Below are 23474 nucleotides of genomic sequence, written 5' to 3'. Positions count from 1 at the left end.
ATAATACAAGTACATTTTTATATTGCTTTTATTTTCCCATTTTGCTTTTAATCCAGTCTTGGTATGCAGCGACATTTGTGAAAATGTCGGGGTAACCGCGGGCACATGGTATACCACGGGAAGTTACACCAACTACCTTTTTGTCATTAACCAATGGACCACCAGAATCGCCCTGAAATAAAACAAAATCAAATACTAAACACATGTCCGGCGTTACTTCTAATTCTTAGAGAACGATTAGATGCCTAATATACTACTGTTTACTTAACAAACTAAACTCATTTGGTAAGAGAAGAAAGGAAAAGACAAAGAAGGTAGGAGAGTGGTAGCCTAGGGATAGAAATAGAAGTAGGGAAGGTGAGGCGTTGGTAGGACGATCAAAGAAAGTTAGCCGTGCTAGAATGTTATAGAATTGCTAAGGACAGATCAACATGGCGACATTTGAAGGAGGCCTTGGCTGAGAAACAACTGACAAAAATACTCTAGACTAAGTACAAATAAAGGCTTAAATAGTTTGTGCTAAACTCATCTACATAGTGGAATAGTGATAAACGTTAAACAATACATAGACAGACAGACAACACACAAACAAAAACAAAGACGGATTGACTTAGGGCTAATTTCACCAAACTCAGATAAGTTTTATTCCAAGGAATTAACCCTGGAATAGCAAATTTTACATTTCACCAACTACTTAACCTGAGAATAAAACGTTATTCCAAGGATAAGATTTATACGCCCAATTTTGAACGAATACGGAGAAATTCCTTGGTTAAAAATGGCCGCCATGTCATGTCAGCTGTCAGGATTCATAGAACACAGACATTTTGTTTGATCCCGAGTTTGTTGTGGTTGTTCCCTCAGAGTTGTTCCTGTTTTCTTTCCTTGATCTAATTATCACAACTATAGATAATGCAACGTTTAAGAAGAATTATTTACGAAAGTGACAGCGATGATGATAGCGAAAACGAAAACTATGCTGTAAGGCGTCCAAGATGGATAAAAGAAATAAATGATCATTTCAACAACTACGACGATGAAGACTTCAGGATAAGATTTCGGTTATCCAAGGTCGCAACATATAATTTATTGGTGAAAATTGAAAACCGTTTAGAATTCATATCTGAGAGGTAAGTTTCTGTAAAATAAACAACAATTTGCATCAAATATTTGATAGGTTCCTAACCTAACTATCTATTTTTAAGGTATTGCTATGGATTTATCTGTGTTTATGTAGCTAATTAAGCCTTTTTTTTTGTTTACAGGAATCAATCAGTTTCTCCAGTCAACCAGCTTTTAGCCACCTTAAGATTTTATGCCACAAATAATACACAACTGACGATAGGTGATTTCAGTGGGCTCAGCGTACCCACAGCGCACAGGATAATACATAGAGTTAGTGCTGCCATAGCATCACTTCACCATGAAAACATATATTATATATAATATTGTTTCTGTTATTTATTTTTTTCTTTCAAATCAAAACCAAAATAAATACTCAGGCAAAACAAAGCTTCTATGACCTGACCACAGATTACAAAGTAGGTTCCATGACAGCTTCAAACTGACGTATAATCCAACTAAAGTAAAAAGTTCCATTTAACCTTCATGTTCTTTAAAGAAATTGCACATTTAATTTGTTTTCATTATACACTCATTCGTTCGTTCACTCAATATACACTTCCACAGATAAGCAAAACGGCTATTCCAAAGAATAGCTAATCTGAGACTAGTTTATCGGATGTTTTACATGGTGAAATGTAAAGTGAGTTATCTGGGATTAAATTCAAGCGAATATGTTTATCCTTGGTATAGCTATTCTCGGATAACTACGACATTGGTGAAATCAGCCCTTAATATATTAGTGGTAACTATACTATAAGTTATAAAATTACCGGGCAACTACCCTTGCCGCGTTTCAACAAAGTGCAAATATGCTTCTCAGTGATAACAAATCCTGGTGCTCTTCTCAGTCTTTTTTGACAGTTTTCCTTAGAAATAGTTGGTACTTTAAGCATTTGCAATTTATCTGGCGTAATTGTTCTTTGTCTCTGAAAACAATAAACATCAAAAATATAATTTATTCTACCCAGCATATAACACCTATTTTGATGTCCTAAGTAAGTAAGATATAAATTTGCGTATCCCCCGCTCCCGTAGGTAGAAAGAGCACCTACGTAGGGAGGGACCCACACCAAGATCTCTGCTAGATAGAGAACCGAAAAAACTATAATGATATTTTTTTACATTACAAGTTTATAATTTAATAATAGGAATAAGAGCAGATTTAGGCACTGTATAAAGCTTAATATTATTTCGCAAAAGAAGTCCTCTTTATGATTACTAACGTTCGGTTGAAAGATACTTTATTTCTTAAAGAATTACTTTCATTTCAGTGAGAAATTTAAGGGTAGGTTAGTAATGTACATCATGGTGAAATTATTTAAAAATAAGCTGTATAAAATAGAAATATTAGGTACAAAACTGCAGGTAGGTCGCATCGATGTTACAACTGAATGTGTAACTAATGAATAGTAATAATTTCTTAGACACACGTTCACAGAAGTAACTTTTTTGAGGTTTTGTAAATACATATTTATTCTATTAATTTATATTGAACTTTTACGATTTTTATAAACATACTAGCTGACCCGGCTAACTTCGTTCCGCCTTAATAATAATATCGTTGTTACTTTAGTTAAACTTATTTTAGGATTTCATAAAGGTGATAACTTTTTTTGCAAATAGAGAAATGTTTTATTGCTTGCCATTGCAAAAGAAGAATGGCAGTTTTACACATTAGGCCTCTTCTCTCTATCGCCAATATTGCGATACTGCATGTTAAAGCACTTTTTGCTTTACAACATTTTTTGATGAGGTAACACATGTTTTCGATCAAGATCAAAGCCTGGTTATGCATCTCCTCATTTACCTCAAGTTCGGAATTTCTTGAAGTGACACGAATTCGACGTAAAATGATGCGTAGTTTTGTCAACAAATGTCACCACATGCCGTGTGCATTCGTAAAATTAATTAATTTATTTATTGTTATTCGATAACTTATCCGATATTTTATTACTTATTCTGCTATTCGGAGTGGGGAAAAATCCATCAAAAAAGACATAACTAACATCGGTCCAGCCGATCTCGAGTTATAAGTGTTGTAACAAACACGACTTTCTTTTATATATATAGATATATGTGTGGATGATTTATTTGTTATTTTATAGGTATGTTGTTAATTATATGTTGGTTGAAAAGTTTTTTAAATTTAATTTAATTTAACAATAAAACAATGATTATTATCTCACATCAGTAAATCCCCATCCAGTGTGTAGACATTGAGTACCAACGGGAGTGTTGCTTGTGGCCATCTGGATCGGCTGCACTTTGTCGTTAAATTGAATATCTTTTGAGACCTTAAGCAGGGCAATATCGTCAAAGAATGTTTTGGTGTCAAAGCCTTCATGATCAACGAAAGATTCAACTGGGTATGAGTCACCTCCGGAAGAGAGCAGGTTTGTTCCAACCACAACTGTGACGTATCGGAAGTCATAGCTGAAACATAGTTTACAATGACTACACTATATCTTTCGTAAAAGACCAGAACCTGTTGGTATCAGCCTTGCGATTCTGTAACTCACTTTTCGAACTCACACAGCGGTTTTCGCATCGGCGGTCGCTCTCAAATCAGTCGTGAAGCAGTCATTTTATGATTTGGCATTCTGATAAACAATAAACTACAAGCCTTTTCAGAATGTCAAATCATAAAATGACTGCTTCACGACTGATTTGAGAGCGACCGCCGATGCGAAAACCGCTGTGTGAGTTCGAAAAGTGAGTTACAGAATCGCAGGGCTGATTTCAGTATGTTTCGCATTATTTTTTGCGTGATGTGAGGTGATCAGCATTCTCCGATTCGCCTTCGATTTTTAACCCAACGTAATGTTACTTTATATTATTTATTTCCGTTTATTATTTAGATTGTATACGTGTTCTTCAAGTTAAAAAAATAAATTACGTTATTAATCACTTTTATATTTATTAATTTTAACAGCTAAGGAAATAAAATATTCATTAGCTTCATATTCGAAGAAATAAACTAAAACAAAAGTTTATATGGTTTATGCAACAAGCAAATGCTTTAAATTTTGGTTAGGATTGTGTGATTATAAAAATACTAGCTGATCCGGCAAACACCGTTTTGCCATGTCATTATATCATTTATGGTTATTGTGCCTAACTCGACATAGATAGTTATAGTGTGTCGCGGACTTTTTTGTAGATATTTATAAGATCTACAATTACTTAGAACATTTTATGGTTCTATCTTTAATAGTTTAGGCAGGGTACGCATAATAAGTAACTTTTTTGGTTGATTTTTTACACCTTGTGTCCGAAAAACCCTAATATCTTACGGAACCCTATTTTTGTTCAAAATTAAATATAGCCTATATTACTCGTGGATAATGTAGCTTTCGAATGGTGAAAGAATTTTTAAAATCGGTCCAGTAGTTTATGAGCCTATTCATTACAATCAAACAAACAAACAAACAAAGTTTTCCTCTTTATAATATTAGTGTAGATTAGCTGTATAGAAAATCATATACTTACCCTACCCTACAATGGGCAGCTGTTAAAATCCACCTTTCGTTTATAATGGCACCACTACAGAAATGTAAGTTCTTAAATTGTGAATTTTTAACTCTCATTGATACCTGATATGGCGCTAAACCCTCTGGTGCATCTTGACCGCCAACGATTCGTGTTTGTATATCATCACCTAAGTATAATATGATGAAAAATTAATTTTAGTAGAGAATATAGAGTAAGCAGTTTGTATGTTTGTACGTGGTTAACTCAGATGCCGTATAACCTGGGTGCAATGTGTTGGATTAACAACGAAACAATGTTTGTTTCCGGTTGGTAGGTTAATCACATACATTCCTTTAATATCAATTATAGAGATCACTTACCGTAAACATTTGATGTTGAAAGAAGGAGAAATGTAAGGAAATAATTCAGCATTTTCGAATTAATCCTCTTGTTCCGAAAACAAGACAATGATTTCTTATCTTTACAATTGTGAAACTTATAGTATTTTTCTTAATAAAGACTTGTTCACGATACTAGAGAAAGTTAAAATATATTTATAAAATGCCTAAAAAAAACAACAATAATTGGAACGAAGTTCCTTATCGCGTGTTGTGAAAGGGGGCTAGACGGAAAAAATTCTTACGAAAAGTTGTCACAACACTTTTTTGCTATTTGCTATTGTAATACACCGGTTCTCGTCCGATCACCGAAGCTAAGCAACGTCGGGCGAGGTCAGTACTTGGATGGGTGACCGCCTGGGAACACCTCGTGATGTTGGCTTTTTTTTTCCTCGTAAGATTGGTGTCGAGAAAATCTATCATACTGTTATGATACCAATTAACATATAAATTAATCGAAAGGAATTTCGTTCCATCCGGGTGTCCCTTGACACCTCTAAAGTTTTTTAGCTAATAATAATATTATATGAGCACAAGGCATGTTCTTTGAGACATTTTTTTAAAGATACTCGCAGTGATCATTGTATTGAACACTCAGAAGAACTTTATATTAGTTAGCCTCAAGGCTTGTCTCACCCTCCCAAAAAATTTAGCAAAGGTAAAATTGTTTATAATTACTTATTGTAAAAATAAATGTAATTATATTTATTGAAGCGTTTCAAAAACAAAATATTTATAAATTAGTAGAGTACTTCTTCCAAGATCGATGATTTTATTTATTTACAAGTCCTACAACAATATGTATGAATTTATAATTTTTGAATTTTTTTCAACGCAGTACCCTCAATTTAATTGAATCATATGAAGTTCAATGCTTCACTAACTATAGTCTCGTCAAGAAATAAACCGTAGAAGACACAAGTAAATAAGATTCCTCGAAAATTCATTATAACTGTTGGTTTATAATTGGTGTATTAAACTATAAGATTAGGATGTCATTCAATTTAAATTCAATTCAAAATCATTTATTCATATAGGTAACACAATGTACACTTATGAACGTTACAAAAGAAATATATATGAAATGCTTCTAATTTTACATTTACTGCCAGTTCTCAAATCAAGGGCGTAGAACGGAAGAGAAGAACTGGCATTGCAGCAGAATTGCTACTACGAGTGATACTTAAAGCTTGTCGTTATAATAAAGAGTAGGCAACCAGTACTTTATTTATGCTATTATTGTAAATGTAATTTAGTAACTTCACAAAGACTCAAAAAAAATTAATTTCCTGTAAACTACAGAATGACGCAATAAAAATAAATTAATTTCTTGTAAATTACAAAATAACGCAAAAAACAAATTAATTTCCTGTAAACGACCGAAAGACGCAATAAACATAAATTATTTTCTTTTAAATTACAGAATGACGCTAAACACAGAAAACTATTAGCCAATTTTTTTACATATTGCACTTGTAATTAATCAGAGGCACAAACAACCAATAAAAAATAATCCTTGCTACGACAGCATAAGACTCAACTTTAAATAACATTGTCTGCTGCTATTGGAGACCTTAATAGTGTGCTAAGCAAAAATCCATAGACGATATTCTGTCATTAGTTTTACCTAGAGGGATATGCCAACGTTGGCAGGCAAAATCTACTGCAACGTTGGCAGTAATTTCCCTTGTTTTGTTTTTATTGGCTTTTGGTATTAATATGATTTACTTAATAAATTTTTATTGGTAATGAACGTGTTTTTTTTTTAAAGGAGGTAAACGGGTCGGAGGATCACCTGGCGATAAGTGATACCGCGCCCATGGACACTCTCAATGCCAGAGGGCTCGCCAGTGCGTTGCCGACCTTTTAAGAATTGGTACGCTCTTTTCTTGAAGGACCCTAAATCGAATTGGTTCGGAAATACGTCAGTGGGCAGCTGGTTCCACATAGCGGTGGTGCGCCACAAAAATCAAGAATATTATCTGCACATCTATGTGTAAGGTATACAAGAAGGTCACCAGCTGAACGACCACGACGAAAGCCGTACTGCTAATCGCTAGCTCTAGAGGTATCTAGAGGGCCACCAGCTGATTAGCTAATCAGCTGGTGGCCTAATTAAGTTTAATTAGATTAATAATGGATTCCATTGTAGGTACTATGTTTTCCTGATATGATTATACTTATGTACAACTAAGTGTTAATAATTAAATATAGAAACATTTAAATAAATGAATGCTACGTATCTAGAGCAATGGTAATGAACTTAACCGCTATACTTAACACGCACTGTACTCAGTACAAAGCGATGTAATTAGTGTATTTGAATATTAATTAGTCATTAGTCTATGCGCATGCGATGCGGAATAAAGCATTTAATAGTTACCAATATGTTTCATGACCGTCTATAACAAAAAGATTTAGTTCTTAAACTAACATATTGTATTTTAGTTTATTAAACGATTTTGAAGGCACTATCTAGTGACGCCGGTTGATCAAAACCTAAAATACGAAATCATCGATTCTGAAAACTGGTATGAACCGGAAAAACTAAACGAAAAAATTTGCTCCGTGTATCTTGATTATTTGTTATATCTAATAGACAATTAGGTAATCACCCTTCTGTGCCTGATACACACCGTCGACTTTTAGTGCCGGTGCTCTCACGATGTTTTCCTGCACTGTAATTGCGAGTGTTTAAAGCCCACATAGAAGTCCATTGGTGTTGGATCACAAAATGACACTATTTTTGACATTTATAGCATAGAATGTATAATTAGTTGAATTACAAATAATAGCATACTTCATACTTCCTTAAATATATTGGGAAAAAATAAAATATTTTTAATTAGCCTACATCTTAAATTGTATAAATATTATTACTTATTAACTTATTATAAGATTTTCTTTGATTAGCTCGTGTATGACACATTAAAATAAAACTTCCTCTATTAAAACAACTAAATAGTGGAGGTCTCACGTCAGTTACTAAGTTTTATATAAAATCGAGAATAAACCAAATGTAAATCTGTAAAAGTATTTATATTATTCTTAACCTACATAGTAATGATGATGCAATTATTCGCAAAATATGTCGCTAGTGCAAAATTCGAAGACGGCTACACCGATTCGAGTATTTTATTTAAATTTATTCCTTGTACTCTGAGGAAGGTTTTTACGGAGATAAAAAAAATGTTTAATTAAGTACTGAAATTTTGTTCTAGAAAAGAGAACAGTTTCTATGAGGTAGCATACCATAATATAATTATAATAATTTTAAAAAAAACAGCGATTTTCATTACGTTAATCTTAAATATATCAAAAGTAATATAAATGTCAATAATGATAAGTGTACATTATATAATAAAACTTATTTCAAGGATATTGTAGGTAATGAAACGGAACGTTTGTTTTATGGTAGCATGAACAAACAATCCTTTGGAAATATTACGCAACAGAGTTTAAATAAAACGACCACTTCACTGAAGGAGGAAGTTTAAAGTAATTTTCAATAAAAATTTTCAACGTCTTGTATCAACGTACCCGTACTGCGACATGAATATTCAATATCGGGAAACTGGAATTTTATGTTCATATAAACTTGCTCCACTTCACTTAAGCCCTTATTCTTTTTATAATAATGTATGCTTCTAGGAATATAACGGAACTAGCGTTGTATTAAAAATATAGACATAAAGTATGGAATAAGTTTTTCTTTTAATTTTCAGGCACTTCATTAATATTAATTCTCTAAGATTATTTAAACCTAATAAATAGTTCCGTGTTCGTTAAGGAAGAGGCTCTTTAAGGAGGTTCTTTAAATGTCAAGTTTAGTTTTAACTTTGATACTTATTAATATATGTAGAACTTTTTCTTCGTCTATACAAATGCCAAACTATTGGAAATCAATTTAAGTAACATTTGTGTCGAAAAAATTCTCGTAAGAATTATTTCTTCCACTCCATTAGGATAGGGCTTTTTCGTGTAAAAATGTACTTATAGAACTTAGTTCTTGTGTTTTATGTGCCTTCAAATCAAGATTTTATTACATACCGTACCATTTCTATACTATGTAATTTGTAAGGTTAGAATTTAACTCTGATGAATTAGGTGTGTTAGTTCCCGTAACTTCATATTTAATTTTAAAAAAACTTTAGAGGTGTCAAGGGACACCCGGATGGATCGAAATTCCTTTCGATTAATTTATATGTTAATTGGTATCATAACAGTAAAAAAAAAAAGCCAACATCACGAGGTGTTCCCAGGCGGTCACCCATCCAAGTACTGACCTCGCCCGACGTTGCTTAACTTCGGTGATCGGACGAGAACCGGTGTATTCAACGTGGTATGGACGTTGGCGATAGCTAAATCGAAAATGTAAAATATAACAACTATAGCAAAAAGTGTCGTTACAGCTCTTGGTCTTAATTTATTCCGTCTAGCCCCCTTTCGCAACGCTCGATAACTTCGTTCCAACAAGACTAATTTAGTTAAGTGATTCCAAAAATAATTTTCATTTCTTATCCCTACAAAAAAAAGCCAACATCACGAGGTGTTCTCAGGCGGTCCCCCATCCAAGTACTGACCTCGCCCGACGTTGCTTAACTTCGGTGATCGGACGAGAACCGGTGTATTACAAAAGCAAATAGCAAAAAAGTGTCGTGACAACTTTTCGTAAGAATTTTTTCCGTCTAGCCCCCTTTCACAACGCGCGATAAGGAACTTCGTTCCAAAAATCAGCGGCTATTATTAAGGCAATCAGCTGTTTGAACAAGATAGAAAAGAGTTTCTGTGTTAACCATTAATAGTAGAACTCAGAGTCACTACTTAGCGCTAAGTATGACTCCCGTCAAATACAAATTGGATTTTACATACCCCCGTCTTTTACGCTAAATTTAGGTTTTACCCAAAGGCCCAGGAGCGTACAATCAGAATTTTACTAACAACCATTGAAAAATATATCAAATTCAATTCACTCATGAAGGGTCTATAAAAATCTGTATTAACTAGGTCAAGGCCGTGATTTTGAAATACCGTTGAAACAATAGGAATATATCGCTTCAGCAAACATCTATTACTATGCAATCTGTCAAAGTAAACTACTGAATTACCTTCGGGGTTAAAATGCATTTAATAACTGTGAAATATTTCCCTTAGTGTATAAATCTAGTACGTAATTTCTTCTTGATGAATAAATATTTTTAATTAATGTTAAATACTAATATGTTATTTGATATCAAGCATGAGTCAAGGTCTTATCAAATGTGAACTTTGCACTTATAACACGTGATTGTCATGTAGGTGGAATATCTATCTTATATGACGTTAGACTAAGGGTCTGTTTCACTATGTATGGATAAAGTACCAAATAGCTATGCAACACATAAATTATTTGTAAGATAAATTGTGCTATTTGACATTCCCCGGACTCATAACTTATGATGGACTTTATGTGACGAATAGCGCTATCTGACAGTCGTGAAACGCAACAATAGTGTTTATCCTACCAATAAGTAATAAATAGCTAATTTGGAACTTATGTAGAACTTATCCGTACATTGTAAAACAGACCCTTAGACTTTCGTATGCAAAAATGAATCTTACCCATTGGGGTATTATATTTATATATTATATAGTATCTAACGGCTAGAAAATATAGTAAAATCCAAATTGACACGCGAGAAATTTGATTCAGCACTTTTGGTTATGTTGATAATATGACAAGACCAAATGATATCTGATATTCTTATGACATAATTATGTAAAGATACTTTAAAAATATACATCATACGACTATACGGTGGGGATACTCCACAAAATGGGGTAGTAGTTGTCTATGTACGATCATAATAATAATTAATCGTTTATTTGCAAAGAAAGTGGTACATTCAGATTGATTATTTAAAAAAAAGCCGCGAAATTAAAAAGCTATAAAAACAGGCATACATATAATTTTCTTCCCGACTTAAAAATTGATATTATGTATTAGCAAATACCAGCTGTGCAGCCGACATGCATCTTCACCGTACAACGATGTTTTAATTCTGAACATAGAAAGAAATATCGAAAGGTGCATTGCAAAATATCGATCGGACCAGCTAAAGATTTTAATTTGCATGCCCAGGCAACTCATATAAAATTAAGAACCCAAATTAGGTCTTTAGACTCCCCTACAAGGCAGCTATGACACTTGTATTGAGTTTAATATTAGAAAGAAATATTTTTTGCCGTTTTGCGTGATTTCTGCCCAGATAAACCTGCCTCTCGTTCGAATTCTTCACGAATACATCAGATTTAATGCTACTTATTCAGAGCTCGATATATTCGGTAGTAGGTTGATCAATTAGTATCTATCAGGCGCCTAATCCACAGTAGGCGAGGCGAATAAGTATTAATAGTTAGATAATAACTAAGTAAAAACTATTTGTACGACAAATTCATTTTTCTTCTTCTCTATTTTGGAGAAAATGTATATAATATATATGATGTGGTGTACTTGAATAAATAAATAAAGAAAGTTTCAGGTTGATCATTATATACTTACTACAACTGGTACTGAAGCATTATTATTATTTAAACCTTTATTGAATAAAGTATGTCATGTTAGTAAACAACTAAATCGGTTTGAAAAAATTGATAACAACTGAGAACGTGACAAATGCACTGTTTTGAGTGACAATAACAAAATATATCTATTTAAGCAGGTGCATAGAATATATGTGTTAGTCTAAGTACATATTTCTTAGAAGTGGTTCAAAATGTTGGGTTTTTTATTGAGTTTGGCAGTCTTGCACCAAGTAAGATTTTTGTGTTTACATTTCTATATTGCCTTGCGATTCTGTAACTCACTTTTCGAAATCACACAACGCCAAATTATAAAATGACTGCTTCACGACTGATCTGAGAGCGACCGCCGATGCGAAAACCGCTGTGTGAGTTCGAAAAGTGAGTTACAGAATCGCAGGGCTGTATATCGTCTTTATCGATGTAATAATTGGTTTTCTAAGAGCAAATAAATTATAAAAATGGTTGGAACAACCGTTAACCTAACGTGTATAGAAACTCACGAGATACTTAATATCTTGTTACGTACAGTTTCATACATTTATCTAATTTCTTATACTGATCCTATGAAGTAAACGGTCAACGTAACTTAAAAATCCAAACACACAAAGCGGACGCGTGCACAGTTTATTGAAAAATGCCATAGACTATAAGTTTCGCGCTAAAAGTATGAATTGTTTTTACATTACTATCGTACGGCCATCTTCTTTTTCAAGTTTCATAGGAATATTTGATTTATTCCAACTCTATAACGGTCCCTGGAAACTTCATTCAAAATTTCAGGTACAATGTAGACCGGCTGATCAGGCGGTAAGTACTGGATCAGATGCGTTGCATTTGTTCGTGGCAAATACCTCATCATCTAGTGATTACCACTTGGGACCGATTCTGTCGGAAATTGAAAACATTGAAGACGAAATCAATGCAGACATGCAGGCACTGATGCCCTTTTTAAATTTTATGGTAAGTGATAAAATGTACATTATCTAGGTTGGCTTATTCTTCATGTAACTAGCTTACAATTAGTTACAGCTAGTTACATACTAACGTAATGTGTAATTAGTACTCGTGTCTTTTACAATTACAAGAGGTATTAAAGAAAGTTTTTGAAGTAAAAACTTCTGTAGCGGCGTTGTACACTGTTTTGGAATGGGTAAAAAATGTTAAACTCGCGTCAGGACACGTGACCTGATCGAAAATTCGTAAGACGGATGGAGAGTAGACAGCTGGCGCGGCGTATTTAATGTAATATAAATTGTCATGTTTGTGTACGATAGCGCAATAAATAAATATATTGTATTCTACCACATAAATGATAGTACTTTTATACTGATAATTAAAGCAATTCCAGCAAAATTATTCCCTAACTATTCAAAAATATCAAAAATGCACAACGTTAATATTCAAGTTTTTCATTTCTGCCGGCACTCCCGGAGTGCAACCCGTCGTTTTTTTTAGTTAACTTTCATGTATGACACTATATAATTATATCTTCGTACACAAAAAGTTGCTTTGTAAAGCATCAAACTTAAGTCTAGCGAAAATTTTAAATTATTTCCATTTGACATTTTTTACTTATGTCAAATATTTTTTGTATGGTTTTGTATGTATACTTTATGTATTTTTGGTAGGTCAAATTAATTATAAATAGATCCAAAAAATAATCTACTTTTTGTTCGTGTTTTAAATTAAATTTTGTCCGGAATCTAATAATAGGATTAAAGTTACAAAGAAGGGTCTGAAAAAGTACCTTTGTTTTGAAATATGATTTTTTAATTAGTTGCCTGTCATTTGTGTAGACAGGCAACTAATTAAAAAAATTGTTCTCCGTGTACTAGGAAGTAGCACGTCTCGAAATATTAAAGGATTTTTTAGAATTCTAATGTAATTGGTGAGTAGTTTTGATGATAAATAAAAGTATTAACATATAAAACAAGTAATTTGACATATACGTACATTTCACAATAGGTATACGAATGTTATATATAACAAAATAAGACAAACAGTTCAAGATTGTACGTACTTAGAACTTAATACCACTTGTATATTGTAACTTGGAACTAAGTTAAATATTTGCTCAACGAGGTTTGTATTGCTCCTCTTGCTACAGAGTGCATCTGCCAAGTGGCTTGTAAACCCTTACTTAACACAAATACCACGCTCTCGGCCTATGTTTACTTTAAGACTGCGGCCTGCCCGGCTTCGCTTATCTTGAAAATAAATATAGCCCATGTTGGGATAAAGTGGCATTCTAATGGTGAAGGAATTTTTGAAAACGGCCCATAAGTTTTGAGTTTGTTAAAATTCGAGGTTACGATAGGTTCGTCAATTCTTCGTAAACGTTAAAACCATAATTGTAGTTTTCTAGAGTTCAAAAGTACTTTTTATACAAGTTGTATTGTTCACGTATTCCATTCGAACGATTAATGTTTGCGCTACTGTTTAGTGTCAAATACGCACACAAAGCGGGTCTTAGGTTTTCCATTCAAAAATGTACTAACTTTTCTATTACGATATCTACTCAATAGGATAGTTCAGTAGGATACTTAAGGTGTGCAAAATATTATGGAGACGCTCTCTAAGGTTAAACCTAAGATTACGATAGTTATTATAAAAATAATCTATATAACGATAACTAAGACTTTTGAAAAAAGTTTGCTTATGTTTAAGATATCCGTAACATATAATCATCTAAAATATTAATATTTAAAAGAAAACTTTATCGCACACATTTGAACGAATTTTATTATCACAATCTTAATAAATAGGATATAAGTATAATTAATTATGCGCACCGATTGGCATTGCATCGATACCACATTATAACTATACGTAGGAGAGATTTACTGGCTGCTAATATGATTCAGTAAAAAATACGTTTAAATCGTGTTTAATAATTACGATAATTAAACGTTAAATAAGGCCAAGTTAAGATATGTTGTTTCTTTTATTATAAGCAGAGTTAATAATTAATATTCTGTTAATTATATCTTATGCAGAAGTATACGAAAAAATTAAAGGTGTTGTGATTATAATACACGTAACATATATGAATTATTCTATTAATACTAATTTTGTAACACTTATGTGAAATAGTGGACCCATTTCACTTTCAGTAAATTTTGGATCTTATTTTTTTTTCGGGACTCAAATTTCATACTAATAAATAAAGATCCATTTTAAATTAAGTTTTAAATCGCAGTACTAATATCCAACAATTTTATTTTAGTTCGATACGGACAGCGTCAGTGATGACAAAGACAGTAGTTGTGAAGATCAAATGATTCTACAACTAGTTCCAGACCACAATCCAACGATCTTGAACCCGCAATTACCACAAGATAATCCTCTAGATTTTCCAGAAGAAAGTTTACTTGAAAGTAATCTTGAAGCTGCTGAAAACCAAGCGCAAGAATCCGAAAATCCTTCGGCTAACGCAAACCCAGAGATAGTCAGTGCAAATGATGATGAACCAGAATCGGCAGTTGAAAATTTCAATCCAGCAGAAAGTGATGCAGTCGGACCAGTTGTAGAACAAGTGTAATGAGTTATAATAGATAATGATATTTTGTATGCGGGTGTCACCCATTTAAATAAGCCATACTAGTTTATATTTACCAAAATTTAACATTGATTAACTTTGATATAGTAAAATCTGTCTTGACGTTTCGTGACGTAAAATGTATTTCTTCTGAAATAATTTTTTCTATCGTTGTATTTTATTAATAGTATTTCATCTTTTGTCTTCACTTAAATTATACATACATTGTAATTTATTGATATCGTGGTCATATGTTGTTCAGTATTGTTGCATCCTTAAAGGACTTGCTTCTATGTGTAATGGAACTGAATTATACGTGCATTGGTTATGTCATACAAGAAAACAAAATAATTGTACGATACGCTTAAACTTAAAAAAAAAATGTACATATTACATTGCAATATCTGTTTTTTTTTCTAATGTAATTGCATCTAAATACTTGGCCATGAAAAAATTATTTAATCAAATGTATGATGAAACTAATTGAATCCTTAGGACTTATCTAAATTTTGTAATTAGTCAATACTATACACATAGTATATGATATAAAATTGTATAAATTTAGCGCTTTGTGTAAAGAAATAAATAAATAAAAACAAACATAGTCTTTATTGGTGTCTCGGAAAAAATATCGTCAAGGAAATTTTGCCGTATTCTTGAAATAAAAACTACTACGTAATTATATATTATTATATATTATTATATTATTATACCTTATTTTTATAATTAAAAGATTTAAGAAGACTGTTATTTAACACACTGTAGTGATTTTGTAGTTGTTTTTTATGAATTATATGATTATAAAATTCGAAAATTATGCTAAATATAAGGATTATTAATAATCCAAAATAGTTTTGTAGGCTGAACGTGGTTTTAACAACCGCATTTTGTGGGCAATCTGCGGTTACGCGAGCTAAAATGCGTTTTATTTATTAATGAACTATATATCTTTGTTATGAATAATTTATAGCAATGAACTACATAAGGCTGCGAAAACACGAAAATATTTGCATTTTAATATTAGGCAGCAAAATGGATACTAGGATTTGTTTATTGTTCAGTGTTTTGATTATTGCGAATGTGAGTATAGCTTTATACCAGATTTTAATACAGTAATTTATATTTGAATTGCTGCATTGTACCTGCAGTTGATTGCGTTTTTTGCTTACTATATATATATTTTTGCTTTTTCTGGCATCATCAAGCACGTGAACTGAGGGTTTAGTTAAGATCCCTTAACAGTAGTGTTTGTAGAAAGTCGAAAACTTAATGTGTATGAAAAGTACAGTTCGTGTCGACAAATTTTCATACAAATTTAGTTTACGACTTTCTACATACACAACTGTTGAGGCATATTGACTAAACCCTCTGGACACAATTTTTTCACCTCTATCGAATTCACGACCATACAAACACAACAGTGAAGATATTTGTCTAACATTGCTTAAACTTTATCGATGACTAATACGAAAACTTTATGGAATAGATTCTTTCATAATTAGTTAGTATAAGTGTACATAAATATCTGTATTATGTAGACTATATATTTATATTTTAGATGCCAAATTTATCATTTTATTAATTACTAGCTGACCGGGCAAACGTCGTTTTGCCATGTATATCATTTATAATAAAAAAAATAGGGGTTGATCGGAGAGGGGTGAAAGTTAGGGGTTGTATGTATTTTTTAATGCGGTATCATAAAAAAATAAAAACAGAAAAAAAACATCTAAAAATAAAATATTTAGGGGTGGACTACCCTTAACATTTAGGGGAATGAAAAATAGATGTTGTCCGATTCTCAGACATACCCAATATGCACAAAAAATTTCATGAGAATCGGTCGAGCGGTTTCGGAGGAGTTTAACCACAAACACCGCGACACGAGAATTTTATATATTAGATAAAGGATAATGTTACAGGTAAATGCATTCGCGAAGCGAGATGTGGTCGCTGAGGTAGAAGGGGCGGAAGAGGTGTCGAACGCAGAAACCTCGTACGGCATTATTGAGAGAGTCAAGTACTGTTACGGTGAAACTCTGTCAAATACTGTCAATATTGTCAAAAACGAGCATTTGCAGCCTTTACTTAGCTTTTTCGAACACTCATGGAACAAAATTCGAAGATATGAGGTAAGGTTGGAATAGGTCAATGTAGCAGCAGCTATTATTGTTTTTTTTTTGCCTTCCATCTTGCTAACGACATTCAGCAGTCTATGTTGTCGGGGTCACGATGGGACTATGACCAATATAAGCAGGGCTATATATTACTTAAGTCAATCTTCCCGAAGGGTTAGTTTTAGGCTAATGGGATAAAATAATAATTTGAAATTATTTATACAAAAAAAATATAAGTCTAAAAGCCGTTCCTTAAGTACTAAACTCGTAATTATGGTGCAATTAGATTTATACGATGTGTGAGGAAAGCGCGAACTCTAAGATTCCTGTTAAAGAGTTTTAAGTAAAAACGCAGGTTTATTTAATGTCAGCTATTAATTTAATTACGCTATGTTCGCGTGGAAATATATTTTAAGAGATAAAAATAGAGGAAAGTCTTTAATTTTGAGTCAGCGCAATGCCCGGCGCAGTAAAGCAGTCTATCTCTTAAATGTATTTTCTTTTATAAGGTGATTCAACAATTTTTTTCTCTATATATTAACATTATTTAAGATTAAATGTAATTAAAATGAAGCACTGTAGGTTAACTAAGTACTTACAAAACTAAATCATAAAACTTAAGAACCAAACAAATCTCCACTTTCAAATCAATAACAATTCGAACGGTCTGATAGTTTTATTTCTTAAATAATAATAATTTTTAATTACAGCCCGAAGGTCCAAAATATGAGCGTTATAGCAAAGACAAGACCCCAATCACATGGGACATCTTCCAGCATGATATAAAGGAATTTAGAAATTGTGTTCGCCAAACCTTGACCGAGATAGTGGATGACGTTACAGAGACGAAGCTGCAACCACTGTTCCATAACGTTGAAGAGCATTTGGGAAAACTTACTAGAGTGGTAATTGCTATTAATATAATGAAACTCTTGTATTTGGAAGCATTGTGCATAGCACTTTTCAATAATATCCCGAAGTTCGTTTATTCATCCTTATGGTATAAAAGTAGTCAGGATTTCCTTATGAAAGAAGAGCAAACAGTACTTGTTTAACTTTTTTGTACATTGATGAAAGTCCTAATCGCCGCCCATGGGCAACTGCAACGGCAGAGGGCTTGCGGGTGTGTTGCCAACACTGGTGGAGTTGTGTGGATAGAACATTCCTCTACTGGCTATTGGTTCCACAAAGGTGGTGGTTCTACTATTTCATATCTGTAAGGCTATCTTGGTCATCATGCGATTAGCGATTCCGATTTCAAGTTTTCCTACTACGTAAATCCAATTTTGTAATATCAGCGCTACAGATATTGAAATAAAATCATAGTCATTGATTAGGATCCTTTGTCAGGGAATGCCAACGGTTTATAGGTGTGCACTATACCACCGCAGATACTTCTAACATGCATCATAAAAAATATTTTGGTGTTCAATATAATATAGCAGTGATGGCTTAGTGGCTTCAGCGTGTGATTCTCTTCCCTGAGGTTGTAGGTTCGATACCCGAGTGTGCGCCAATGGAGTTTCTGTGTTCGCGTTGTGCGCATTTTACACTCAATCTTACGGTGAAGGGACATCGTGAGGAAAACAGCATGCTTTAGAACCAAAAAGTCGTCGAGGAGTTTCAGGCATAGACGACTGAATACCTACTTATCTATTAGACAAAAAAAAACAAATGATCACGATACAGGTTTAATCTTTTGGTTACAATGTTGCGACTTCTTTAACTTGAACAATAACAGGTATTCTTGCAATAATAGCAAAATATGCTCAACTTATTTTACTAATCTATTTTTTGTTTTCTAGGTTGATGTACTAACTACAACTAGGGAAAGAAAACCACAGGATCAAGAGTAATATATTATACATAAATCAATTGTTTCACTTGAACTCATGCTATTTGTAAATACAAAGTAGAAATATTGTCTTTGTGTTATAAGTAGTGATTGTCTAATAAAATGTTTTTTGCACGTCTGAATCTGAATTTATTCTCTTATCTCTACAATATTCAGTTTTGGCCTCAGATCTGTTTTCTTTATAGATTTCTGTGCCTTAATAGATTGTGATTTATTCGTCTTATACTTGGTAGTTCGTGATGATCCTTTATATATAGTAATTATTAATTGCACAGGTTAATAGTAAAGAATCATTTGGTGCATATTTATTACTGCATAGTACAATTGTTGGAAAGCTTAAATACAATATAGTTGATAAATTCAGTTCTACAACAAAGGTTTTTAGCTAATTGAAAATTTCAATGAGTTAGTTTTAGAGTGGAAATCTTCATCCAAGCGGATATGGTTTGTTTTATTCTAGATTAATATCACTTTGAAACGATTTTAATTAATGTTATACCTGATATCCGAAAAACATATATTTGTGATATTAACAATTTTATTTAATATTTTTTTATATTCATTTAGTTTTCGGGAAATTATTAAAATATACACAATTCTTATAAAAGGTATTGTTAAACTATATTACAATAAAACGTATACGTAAACTGGATAACAGCAAAGAAATTAACCGTGGTCATAATTTTACAATGGGAATAAGGTTTGTCACTTTATTTAAAAAGGTATTTCAACGTAGTCTATTCTTTAAAAAGCGATTTTTATAATTTATAGACATTAATCTCATCCTCAATTGAAATTTCCATTTCATAACCAAACCGGAAATTAAAACCATCAAAAATCTCTTATCCGGAAACATGATTTACTTAACTAAAGCATTGAACTGTATTTTATATAAGAACAATATGATAAACAATGAATACCCTAATTGCAGTGTAATGGTACTTATATAGTTTTGATAAATAAGGGAGTTTACACATGAATAAAATTGTGATAAAGATGATGTGTGATGGAGACGTACCATGGTTTATACAGGAGTAATTGCAGGTTTTCGACGGTGCCTAATAAGAAACTATTTGTTATACTAAAATAAAAAAAATCTTTTATTTCTGATACTTTTAAACATTAATATTTCTATCATCTCATTATTTTTTATAACTGTATTGTTGGGCGACTGATTTATCTATATATATAAAAATGAAACCCATTTTCCGTTGTCACGACATAACATGAAAACGGCTTGACCGATTTTTCTGTTTTTTTTGTATAATATTCCTTGAAGTATGAGGATGGTTCATACGAGAGAAAAATAAAAAAAAATTAGTGAAAAAGTCTAAAAACAACACTTTTCTATATTCCCACACAAAAGATTCGTAATAATACTTAAAAGTAAATTTGAACTTTAATACCATATCATAAAGTTCAAGTGTTAGTGGAGGGGTTCCGGGAAGGTAAATTTTTATTTTTTGACATAATGTATTTGTTGTCTTATCAACTTTCTTTTTTTATCTTACTAGCTAGACCGGTGTCCCGAATACCAGAATAAATATTTAAAAAAATAAAGAATCGACTGCTAGGCGGTACGATGTTACTGGCATGACAAAATTTTCAGCTAAGCAACAACACATAGTATTTAGTTCCACTTAGAAGAAATATTAAGAATTGAGTTGACTTTACATCCGAGTCGTAATTGGTAATAAATGATATCAAATTGAAGCGCTTTATGGGTTCAATAACCTTTCAATAGCTGTATTGTAAGAACGTCGTAACTTCTGATAAAATTTATTCTACAATGACTTACTTATGTACGATATAAGTAATAGATAACTATCGGCTACCGGCTATCTTACAAAGTATGTATCAGTAAGTATCTTACATAATATATGTATATGTAATACAAATATCGACTCTATAATATATATAATATATGTATATATTCAGTCTGATCACCGCAGTGTCCCAATGAGGTATGGGGCTTACGGTCCACCTCTTTATATTCTAACGAGGAATTACCGCGTTTGTTGCCGTGTACGTGGTTTTATTTAAAAAGTTTTTCAGTAAAGATGTAAGTGTAAATGTCTTAAAATCCCAGTCTCCATGATGCTTTGATTCTCATTAAAGATTAGATTTCATTAAACTTGAGAACATTCTCGAAGTTTATCACTTAAATCTCCTTGATTTATTCCTTACCAAAAACACTTTCAAATAGTCACACAAACTTATGATTTATTTCTATTACAGGCCGAAGATTATTTTAAATAGGTATAATAGACTAAAAATTAAATAGCCAAATCATTGTTTCAATGTCTTTACGATTTACGACTTAGATCAAATAATCTAATATAATCTTAATCTTATTTAACCCTTGAACTTTTCTACAAACATTAAAGAAGAAATTTTAACGGAAAAAACTGCCTCAAGACATGCTTTTCCTTTCACAAACATTCCGATAGAAGTTTAATTAAAAGGTGAGGGCTCTCCTAGATCTTAGATAAGGGTTTCACTGTCTTAACACGAATAAATACTGGCCACGGTAATTTCCACTCGGCATTTGCAGTAGAAATCATTGGTGTTGAAACTTTCTTGAACAGCCTCTGGGCATTCTGTTTCGTGTAGTACCCACGACTTATGTAGGTGAAAAGTCGTTTAAATTATCATATATTTTTATACCGCCCTTGGCTTGGTGGTTTAATAGAGGTGCTGGGTTAATTTTCCAGCGACTTATACAAATTTATAACAACAATGAATAGTGTGTCATAATGGAAACAATATTTATAGACATAAACCACCCCACGAATTTGTATCAATAATATTTATGTAGTGGTAGTAGTAGAATCTTTAAAAGTAGTAATATCATTATTACCACAGGCAGCTACATCGTAATGCATAAAGTGGTACAGTATCAACGAATATAATAAAGTTAGGTAGGTAGAAGGGTAGAACTTACAAAAATAATAACCAAAAAACGTGTGGCACTCGGGGACTGCCGCGGTAAAGCTATTGCATTTTTTTTTAACTTATGCAATTATAATTATTTATTTATGCAGTTTTTTTTTCTTTGATAAAATAATTCAATCTACCACTCTACCAGACTCAGACTAACTCGCCTTTATAGTCTGTCTCACTCTAACGCGCACCGGCTGCACCGATCTTGTCAGAGAGATGTGAATACGCAGTATGCGTTCTGTCCCGCTCTAATGCGTATTGGCCGCACCTATATACGTCATGGTGTGTTAGGCTTTTTCGTTACGGAATTTCTTGATTCGGTCGCCGCGCTCAAAGCCTGCGGTAAAATCTATGCAATAGCTTAAAAAAAGAATAATTTAATTACGATAAGAAAATATACTCGACTGTATTAGTCATTACCGAGCCACCTAAGTCTGTAATTTAGATAAAATCATATAAATTCCCACAGTACATTTTGTAGCGAATGCGGTTTTGACAATTCAATCACAGAACAAAGGCTACACTAGAATTGCTCGTGACCATCAAAGGTGCAATTTTCATTTTAGTCAATGTCACTTTGAGGTAAAATAAATATTTTTTAAACTCACATATCACATCCGTTGTTCGCTTAATTTCGATGCGTTTAGGTATTCTCGTGTCAATTTCCAGTGAAAATAAATTGTTACCGTTTTTTAGGATTATTGGATAAACACGATATATATGTTGCAGTTTTCATTGCTGAAGGTCGTGTTGGTTTGCAGACTGAATTAGCTTAGGTTTTGGACAATTAGCTGTCAAGGTCTTCGGCAAGCTTCAATGGCTCAATACAACAAAGAATGTCAATACAATAATATAATCTTATAAGTCCCGTGATATTAGTTTCTAGCTTTTGTTAAATAAATCCGCTCATGGGCAAGGATTACTAACATTTCAACCAAAATAAATAGTTCATAAGTTCGTTACACAAGTCATATTAAAGAAGTCCTGTTTCTAGGAATCAAAATAAATATAGTATTTACATATTAGTAATATATTCAATAGTATTATTGATTATGTTTGCCTAGCGATTGAAGTCAGCTACAATCGTTAATAAATCATTTTTATCAAGTACTTAATTAATGATGAATAGACGAAGAACCAACAAACGAGCTAATAACATAAGTATTATTACATATTTCGTCATAAATAATAAAATTAGCAGTCTATCATTGTTTAACGTTTGATAAAAACATTGCGGCTAATAACCCTCAAATATACGTTTTTATCTTAATAAAATAAGGAAAATAGGGGAAATACGTCAAACACGATAATGTAGATGATAATAAATTATATTTTTACTTTATGTTGAATGTTGATAGGTGCAGAAGATTGAGCTGACAATATGTTTAGAGGATGTAATTTGCAACAGTAAAAAGATATAAATAGATTCAGAATATAGATATTTTAATTTTAAACCTGAATCA

General features: G+C 32.4%; 4 protein-coding genes and 1 non-coding gene across 6 annotated transcripts in view; 2 read left to right on the top strand and 3 right to left on the bottom strand.

Moving 5' to 3' along the window:
• The window catches only part of LOC125060179 (suppressor of lurcher protein 1), a 267859-nt gene that overhangs the window by 84419 nt on the left and 159966 nt on the right, over positions 1-23474 (bottom strand). The gene's annotated exons all lie outside the window — the stretch shown is intronic.
• Positions 28-5118, bottom strand: LOC125060182 (chymotrypsin-1-like). Of its 2 annotated transcripts, XM_047664948.1 has the most exons (5): positions 4977-5116; positions 4615-4783; positions 3312-3558; positions 1896-2051; positions 28-172 (listed from the first exon to the last, which is right to left on the bottom strand). In XM_047664948.1, the coding sequence occupies exons 1-5, from the start codon at positions 5026-5028 to the stop codon at positions 29-31; spliced, it is 768 nt and encodes a 255-aa protein (XP_047520904.1). In that variant the 5' UTR covers positions 5029-5116; the 3' UTR covers position 28. The 2 variants fall into 2 exon arrangements, with proteins under 2 accessions (XP_047520904.1, XP_047520905.1); XM_047664949.1 differs by lacking the exon at positions 1896-2051 and having other exon boundaries at positions 4977-5118.
• On the bottom strand, positions 9232-9350 carry LOC125060549. Its single transcript, XR_007118877.1, has one exon. It is a non-coding gene; the product is annotated as a 5S ribosomal RNA (ribosomal RNA).
• Positions 11663-15778, top strand: LOC125060184. The gene is made up of 3 exons (XM_047664952.1): positions 11663-11788; positions 12339-12518; positions 14785-15778. The coding sequence occupies exons 1-3, from the start codon at positions 11750-11752 to the stop codon at positions 15097-15099; spliced, it is 534 nt and encodes a 177-aa protein (XP_047520908.1). The 5' UTR covers positions 11663-11749; the 3' UTR covers positions 15100-15778.
• LOC125060183 lies at positions 15862-19190 on the top strand. The gene is made up of 4 exons (XM_047664950.1): positions 15862-16176; positions 17019-17228; positions 17924-18118; positions 19019-19190. Exons 1-4 carry the CDS (start codon positions 16069-16071, stop codon positions 19067-19069), a joined length of 564 nt encoding a protein of 187 aa, XP_047520906.1. The 5' UTR covers positions 15862-16068; the 3' UTR covers positions 19070-19190.

This window comes from Pieris napi, chromosome 21, assembly GCF_905475465.1.
Source record: "Pieris napi chromosome 21, ilPieNapi1.2, whole genome shotgun sequence".
In the NCBI taxonomy this organism is placed as follows: domain Eukaryota; kingdom Metazoa; phylum Arthropoda; class Insecta; order Lepidoptera; family Pieridae; genus Pieris; species Pieris napi.
Note: the sequence above shows the minus strand (reverse complement) of the source record. Positions and strands in the feature narration are given on the sequence as shown.

Coding starts and splice junctions, on each gene's coding strand:
- LOC125060182 (XM_047664948.1), bottom strand. CDS start 5,028: ATGCTGAATTATTTCCTTACATTTCTCCTTCTTTCAACATCAAATGTT. Junction 4,784..4,976: donor TTCAACATCAAATGTTTACG/GTAAGTGATCTC, acceptor TATTATACTTAG/GTGATGATATACAAACACGA. Junction 2,052..3,311: donor CTGGATGGGGATTTACTGAT/GTGAGATAATAA, acceptor TATTGTTTTCAG/AGACAAAGAACAATTACGCC.
- LOC125060184 (XM_047664952.1), top strand. CDS start 11,750: ATGTTGGGTTTTTTATTGAGTTTGGCAGTCTTGCACCAA. Junction 11,789..12,338: donor GTTTGGCAGTCTTGCACCAA/GTAAGATTTTTG, acceptor TCAAAATTTCAG/GTACAATGTAGACCGGCTGA. Junction 12,519..14,784: donor TGCCCTTTTTAAATTTTATG/GTAAGTGATAAA, acceptor ATTTTATTTTAG/TTCGATACGGACAGCGTCAG.
- LOC125060183 (XM_047664950.1), top strand. CDS start 16,069: ATGAACTACATAAGGCTGCGAAAACACGAAAATATTTGCATTTTAATA. Junction 17,229..17,923: donor ACAAAATTCGAAGATATGAG/GTAAGGTTGGAA, acceptor TTTTAATTACAG/CCCGAAGGTCCAAAATATGA. Junction 18,119..19,018: donor TGGGAAAACTTACTAGAGTG/GTAATTGCTATT, acceptor TTTGTTTTCTAG/GTTGATGTACTAACTACAAC.